This window comes from Otolemur garnettii, unplaced genomic scaffold (genome assembly GCF_000181295.1).
Source record: "Otolemur garnettii isolate 467f Iridium unplaced genomic scaffold, OtoGar3 scaffold00025, whole genome shotgun sequence".
Classification (NCBI taxonomy): Eukaryota; Metazoa; Chordata; class Mammalia; order Primates; family Galagidae; genus Otolemur; species Otolemur garnettii.
The window spans coordinates 10,520,277-10,527,434 of NW_003852420.1; the positions used below are offsets into that span (position 1 = coordinate 10,520,277).

General features: G+C 41.4%; 2 protein-coding genes across 4 annotated transcripts in view; both read left to right on the plus strand.

Annotated features, from left to right (window-relative positions):
* The window catches only part of PCNA (proliferating cell nuclear antigen), an 8,256-nt gene extending 3,688 nt beyond the window's left edge, over positions 1 to 4,568 (plus strand). The window contains exons 4-6 of the mRNA XM_003788031.2: positions 101 to 295; positions 3,396 to 3,519; positions 3,604 to 4,568. Of these exons, the coding sequence (XP_003788079.1) occupies positions 101 to 295; positions 3,396 to 3,519; positions 3,604 to 3,683 (399 nt within the window). The 3' untranslated portion in view covers positions 3,684 to 4,568. The remainder of the gene's footprint in view (positions 1 to 100; positions 296 to 3,395; positions 3,520 to 3,603) is intronic.
* Positions 4,569 to 5,161: 593 nt separating this feature from the next.
* Positions 5,162 to 7,158, plus strand: part of TMEM230 (transmembrane protein 230) — a 13,756-nt gene continuing 11,759 nt past the window's right edge. The window contains exon 1 of one of the 3 annotated variants that reach the window (XM_023512143.1): positions 5,162 to 5,351. The gene's annotated coding sequence lies outside the window, so the exon portion shown is untranslated. Of the gene's footprint in view, positions 5,352 to 5,396; positions 5,619 to 7,158 lie in introns of those variants that run through there. The other 2 variants (XM_023512142.1, XM_012804150.2) reach the window with 2 other exon arrangements.

Below are 7,158 nucleotides of genomic sequence, written 5' to 3' on the forward strand. Positions count from 1 at the left end.
AGGGCAACAGCTTGAGGTTTTGTCTCAAAAAAAAGAAAGTGAAGGTGCCAGATCTTTATATTTCTACAAATTAACCTCTAAAATTTTGTTTGTTTCATAGGAACAAGAATACAGCTGTGTAGTAAAGATGCCTTCTGGTGAATTTGCACGTATATGCCGAGATCTCAGTCACATTGGAGATGCCGTTGTAATTTCCTGTGCAAAAGATGGAGTGAAATTTTCTGCAAGTGGAGAACTTGGGAATGGAAACATTAAGTTGTCACAGACAAGTAATGTAGATAAAGAGGAGGAAGCTGTAAGTAGGTTTTAAGTACATAGAAAATGTAGTCTTTTGCCAGGGCAGTGGCTCCCGCCTGTAATCCTAGCACTCCAGGAGGCCAAGGTGGGTGGATTGCTTGAGCTCATGAGTTTAAGACCAGCCTGAGCAAAAATCAAGACAACCCCTGCCCCCCCCCCAAAAAAAAATCAAAACCACTGTCTCTACTAAAAATATAGAAAAAACTAAGGCAAGAGGGTAGCTTGAGCCCAAGAGTTGAAGGTTGCTGTAAGCTATGGTGATGCCACAGCACTCTTCCCAGGGTGACAGCTTGAAATTCTGTCTCGAAGAGAAAAGAAAATGCAGTACTTTGAAGAGAATTGTAATACTGCTTAACATTACATGTTAATTACCAGAAATTTAAAAATGGGCAAAATTATATCCCAAGTAATTTGTGAAAATTGAAAGATTGAAATCTGCAAATGTTAACTGCCATCTAATTTAGAATTATATCTGTGAGAAGGGAGTAAAAATTCAGCTCTTCCACAAACCACAAAACACAGTGGGTTTCTGAAACAAGCTCAGACATGCCCTTGGATAGGATTAGGATGATAGGCATTCCATCTTTAGTTTTCTGGAGCTATTTACTCTACTTTTACCAAATAATTGAGCATAGGACAGCAACTCAATACAAGGCTATGGTTAGGGATAAAAGTCTAGCTATTAATCAGCTCTTATGTAATCCTTACATTAACTTTTTGTATTGTGGAAGTGGAGAAGGAGGTTGAGCAAAGCTAAGTGACAATTTAAGCAAAGTCACAGGCTATAGGAATCAAGAATTAAACAGAAGAGTCTCCTCCCTAAGGCTAGGAAGAAGACTCCATGCAACTTGGAAAGAATTGGACTATATGTTAAATACTGATGAGCATGTAAATACCTAAATTTTTTCCACTACTTGAACGGGTACTTTGCCCTCCTTTAATGAAATGATAAAGAACTGTAATTCCTAAATATCCTAAAGTCAAGGTTTTCCTGCAGTCAAGTGTTTTTTTTATATCCTTAGAGTATTTATACGTTAATATGCATCAAATATTTGGTAATTACAGTAAAAAAAAACTTGCTATCCTGAGTACCAATTAAACTCTTTGTAAATTAAGGATGATTAAAGGTCCTAACCTCATAGGATTATAATGTACAGCCTTTTATTTTGAGACATAGACTCACTCTGTAGTTTAGGCTAAGGTGCCATGGCTTTAGCTAGGTTATACCTTGTTTACCCGAAAATAAGACAATGTCTTATGTTTATTTTTTCTCAAGAAGACACACTAGGGCTTATTTTCAGGGGGTATTCAGTCTTCCTTATTGCTCTGCACCGAAATGCAGGGCGTAGCTATACAGATACATTACATAGCCATGCCCATCACTAGGTCTTATTATTGGGGTTGGGCTTATATTTAACACATGCATGGAAAACCTGCTGGGCTTATTTTTTGGGTAGATCTTATTTTCAGGTAAACATGGTAGCTACCTTAGACTCCTGAGTAGCTGGGACTACAGGTGCCCACCATATCACCCAGCTAATTTTTTTTTTTTTCAATAGTGATAGGCTTTCAGCTCTTGCTCAGGCTGGTCTTGAACAATCTGATCTCAAACAGTCCACCTGCCTCAGCCTCCCAGAGTACTAGTACTACAGGCATGAGCCACCTTGCCCAGCTCTGTCTGGCATATCATAAATGGCTTATGATAAATATTAGATATTATTTTCTCATCCTTTAAATGAGTTGTCAGCTCTCAGTTCAAATGAAGGTAAAACTCAGTTTATATAAAGTTTTGGGGGTTTTTTGTAGTTTTTGGCTGGGGCTGGGTTTGAACCTACCACCTCCAGCATATGGGGCCAGCACCCTACTCCCTTGAGCCACAGGCATCTCCTATGAAGGGTTTTTTTTTTTTTTTTGAAGATTTGATAACAGCCAACAGACTAATTCTTATCTTTATCTCCTGAATCACATTTCCACTGCCCTGCAAACTTGTTTTTTTTTTTTTTCAAATCTCATTATTTCATCCATAAATTTTTTTTTTTTTTTTTTTTGGAGACAGAGCCTCAAGCTGTCGCACTCTAGGTAGAGTGCTATAGCATCACAGCTCACAGCAACCTCCAACTCCTGGGCTGAAGCCAGTCTCCTGCCTCCACCTCCGAAGTAGCTGGAACCACAGGGACCCGCCACAACGCCCGGCTATTTTTTTGGTTGCAGCCATCATTGTTGTTTGTCAGGCCCGGGCTGAATTTGAACCTGCCACCTTAGGTGTATGTGGCTGGCGCCTTAGCCACTTGAACCACAGGCGCCAAGCCATAAATATTTTAATATCTGAAATATAAACATTACTATATCTGAGAAAATTATTTGATTATAAGGAATTTTTCAGTTTTGTTTTTTTTTTTTATTTAAGTCCTAGCTGTGTACATTAATGCAATCATGGGGTACAATGCTGGTTTTATATACAATTTGAAATGTTTGCATCAAACTGGTTAACATAGCCTTTATGGCTTTTCTTAGTTACTGTGTTTAGACATTCATATTCTACACCTAGTAAATTTCACATGTACCCTTGTAAAATGCACCATAGGTGTGGGCCTACCAATTACTCTCCCTCCACCCATCCTTTCCCCTCCCCTCCTCTCCTTTTTCTACTTATTTCAGATAGTTTGAGTCAAGATTTTAATGAAGTCCAGGCATTGGAATTGGTTGCTATATCCCTTAAGTCTGGATTTTACTGATTATATCCCTGTGTGTCAGCACATCCTATATGTTTCCTATAACTGGTAGCTACACCTCTAGAGGATTAATGATACTAAGGATGTTTGTTTTAAGAGTGACAGCAAGAATACTTTAAAAGTGGTCGTGTGTACCTCTGTGTCTGGGTGTTTTTTGCAGCCATCATAGACATTATCTAGATTTCATAAGTCATTAGGGTTTGCAGAGTTGAAATACATTCATGTTTCATCTTCTCACTTAATAAATTTTGTAGCACTCTCCAAAATGACCAGTAAAGGCTTTTTTTTAGTATATATTATGAACTAATGGACTGTAACTTTCTTGATGTTTTTTTCAGTGTGATGAATCTTTGCTTTCCTTTGTAGGTTACCATAGAGATGAATGAGCCAGTTCAATTAACTTTTGCACTGAGGTACCTGAACTTCTTCACAAAAGCCACTCCACTCTCTTCTACTGTAACACTCAGTATGTCCGCAGATGTACCTCTTGGTAAGATTATAAATTTAAATATCATTTTGTAGGTAGTACATGTGCTACTCCTCAGTAATTAACTATCTTCCTTTTTTCTTTCAGTTGTAGAGTACAAAATCGCTGATATGGGACATTTGAAGTACTACTTGGCTCCGAAAATTGAGGATGAAGAAGGATCTTAGGCATTCTCAAAATGAAAGAAAAAATAAAACTAAGCTCTTTGAGAATTGCTTGAGATGCCAGCATGTACTAAGGTCTTTTCTGCAACCAAATTTGTACTTCTAAGTACATATGTAGATATTTTCTGTAAATAACCCTTTTTTCTCCCCTCCATTCTCTACAATTTGTTTAAAAGTCCAAAGTCAGTCTGGTCTGGTCTTATTAACCTAGAAATATTTTGCCTTACTTACAAATACTTTTTGTGATTTTTACAATACAAAAGTCTTGACTCTACATGGAGCTTTAAGAATGGTTTTTCAATTTAAATAAAATTATCTAAATTTCAAATGTTGCAGGGCAGTGCCTTCATTTGGACCATGACTTTTATAGGTAGCTTATTAAATTCTCAGCTATAGCTATCCTTGCACAAGAATGTGTTTTTCAGTCTAGAGCTGCCAGGTGGAGATAGCAATAAAAAGTATTTAGCAGATACCTTGAGAGATTGATTTTTCAAACTTATTGTGTTATTCTAATTTGAGCTTAAGTAATGAATAGGGATAGGGTAAATCTTACATATTTCACCATTTTGTCCTTTTAGTTAGCAAACATTAATACTTTTCAAAAACTTAATGTACTCAAAGTTATGTTGGCTTTTTAGGACTAGCATTGTTATAGGGCAGTGTTTCTTTTTAGCCAAGGAAGTTTTCATAGGAGTCTTGCAAGTTTCGGTAGATCTGTAAACAGGGCTCAAGGAGAATGGATGTGCAGAAATTTCTCTAGTAGGAGACTCTTGGGACTTCTCAGTCACTTACATGACGGTATCTGGAATTCCATGGACCATGGAGCGAGGATCTAACCAAGAGAATGAGAAGGTCCTGTAGTTGTGAAGAAAGACTTATTCCCAGTAACTACTACAAAGTCACTGGCATGCCCTATGTTGAGAATTACTTTATCATCTTTTTCTGGTGTACTTTGTTTTATAAGTAAAATGACTGGTTTTTTTTTTTTTGTTGTATTACTTGGACAGTTCTAGTTATGGGGTGTTATATAACTCACTGTATCCACGAAGTGTTTATTACCTACAATGTGCCTACAAGTGGGAAAGGAAACTTAGCTTTAAGGGACCTGATGGAACTTTTGGGGGCGATGGAAATATTTTATCTAGACCCGATGATTCTTACTGCATCCAAATGTCAGAACATGCAACTTGTACTTTATGTAAATTATACTTTAATAAACCTAACTTTTTCAAAAGCTTAACTTGGCAAGATGTCCCTGTGAGCAGGCCTCTCTTAAGCCTTAGGAAAGGGAAAGAACCACAAGAATGTGGGAGTACTCAAGGGATGTATTGGTGGGGTTGAGATCCGGTGCTCCCAGTGGTTAGTCCGGAGGCTCTAACCGTCTCGGATTCCGCCTGCGGGGGGTGGGGTGGGTGGGGCGTCCCTGCGCTCCCAACCCCGCCCCAGAGGCGTTAGGGAAGCAACCACGTAGCGGGCCTGTCCCGGGCCTAACTGTGACCCAGGTGGGCGGGGACCCTAAATACCCGCCCGCCAGCCCCAGCAGCGGCGGCAGGCGAAGGACACGGGGTGGCCGCCTTCCGAAGGAGCGGCGCTGCTGCGGTTCGACTGGCTAACACGCGAGAGGACAGCACGGGACGAGTCCTGGAAGCGTAGGAAGACCTCGCGCCCTGGGTACGCACTTCCGGCGCGCCGCTTCCGGGGCACTTGCTCGGGCGGACCGTGCGGCAGTCGCTCGGGTGGGCCATGCACCCTCGGGCCCTCGCGCTGCAGACCGTGGGCGCGCGGGGAGCCGGCGCGGCGCTCGGGTAAGGCGTGCGTGCGGCGGGGCCGGGGAGAGACTGCGCTGCGGCCGAAGGCAGCCGCGGCCTCGGGGCGGAGCGTTCGCCCACCGGGGCACGGTTGGCCTCCTTCCAGAAATCAGTTGCGTGTGTTATACCTGTAAGTTTGCGTTGGCTCTTATTCCTGTCGCTGGCGAGGTCTGGAGAAGAGGAGAAGATAGCGTATTGGGAGGCGCGGAATGACAGGCTTTGTGCCAACGGCTTTACTGATACTTTGTAGTCATTGAACATTCGGTTGCGGAGGGGTTAGGGGTGTTGCAGAGAACTGGTAAAAACCCTGTTGGGGGCTCGGCGCCTATAGCTCAACCGGCTAAGGCGCCAGCCACGTACACCTAAGGTGGCGGGTTCGAATCCCCAGCCCGGACCCGCCAAACAACAATGACGGCTGCAACCAAAAAATAGCCGGGCGTTGTGGCGGGCGCCTGTGGTCCCAGCTACTTGGGAGGCTGAGATAAGAGGATTGCTTGAGCCCAAGACACTGAGATTGCTGTGTGCTATGATGACGCCATGGCTTACTACTCAGGGTGACAGAGTGAGATTACATTTTTCAAAAAAAAAAAAACCCTGTTGGGAAGTTGGATAGACGGTTCGAAAATATTCCATCGACTTAATTTTTCCTTTTCTCCTCTTTTAGTATCCTTATTCTTTGCCAAGAATAGACATTCCTCTCCCCTCTTTCTCACGCCCTGTGATTTTTTTTTTAATGTTTTGATGCGGGTGTATGAATAGTAATGGCAGAGTATGTAATTTAAAAAGAAAACATTGAGCCTACAGTCCCAGCTACCCGGGAGGCTGAGGCAACAGAATCGCCTAAGCCCAGGAGTTGGAGGTTACTGTGAGCTGTGACACCACGGGACTCTACCAAGGGCGATAAAGTGAGACTCCGTCTCTAAAACAAAACAACAACAAAAAAATGGTACAAATCAAATGTAATTACATGCCATCGTGCCATCGTGTTGGCAGTTTGAACTTTTATGTTCTGTAATGTTAAATGTAATCTAGATCTCAACATTAAACATAATGTATTTGTCACAGTTTTGGTCTCACCGTTTTAGAAAAGTTTGTAGGTTAACGTTGCTGTAACTTTCAAAAGTACGCGAACATTTAGCACCAATTCTTTCATAAAGAATAGTTATTTTACATTGACTGCAAGCCAGTTAAAATAGCTCGTTAATTTTCAGAATTAAATATGTATAAAGAAAATAGAACAGTGCTTGGCACCAAACACTAAGTAAATACTAACTGCAATTATTGTGATGATAATGACTTATAAAATGTCATACCAGAAATAGGCCAGTCTTTGGCTTTTCTTTTTATGTTGCTCTTATTGGAATACTTATTTTTCTCTTTGCTTTTGCGTTTAATATTTAAATAGAAGGCTGGGCACTGTGTTCATGCCTGTAATCTAGCACTCTGGGAGGCTGAGGTGGGTGAGCTCAGGCATTAGAGACCAGCCTGAGCAAAGGTGGATTGCGTGAGCTCAGGCATTAGAGACCAGCTTGAGCAAAAAGCAAGACCCTGTCTCTACTAAAAATAGAAAAGCTGAGGCAAGGCTCCAGCCACATACACCAGAACTAGCAAGTTTGAATCCAGCCTGGGCCTGCCAAACAGAAATGACAACTATAACCAAAAAAAAAAAA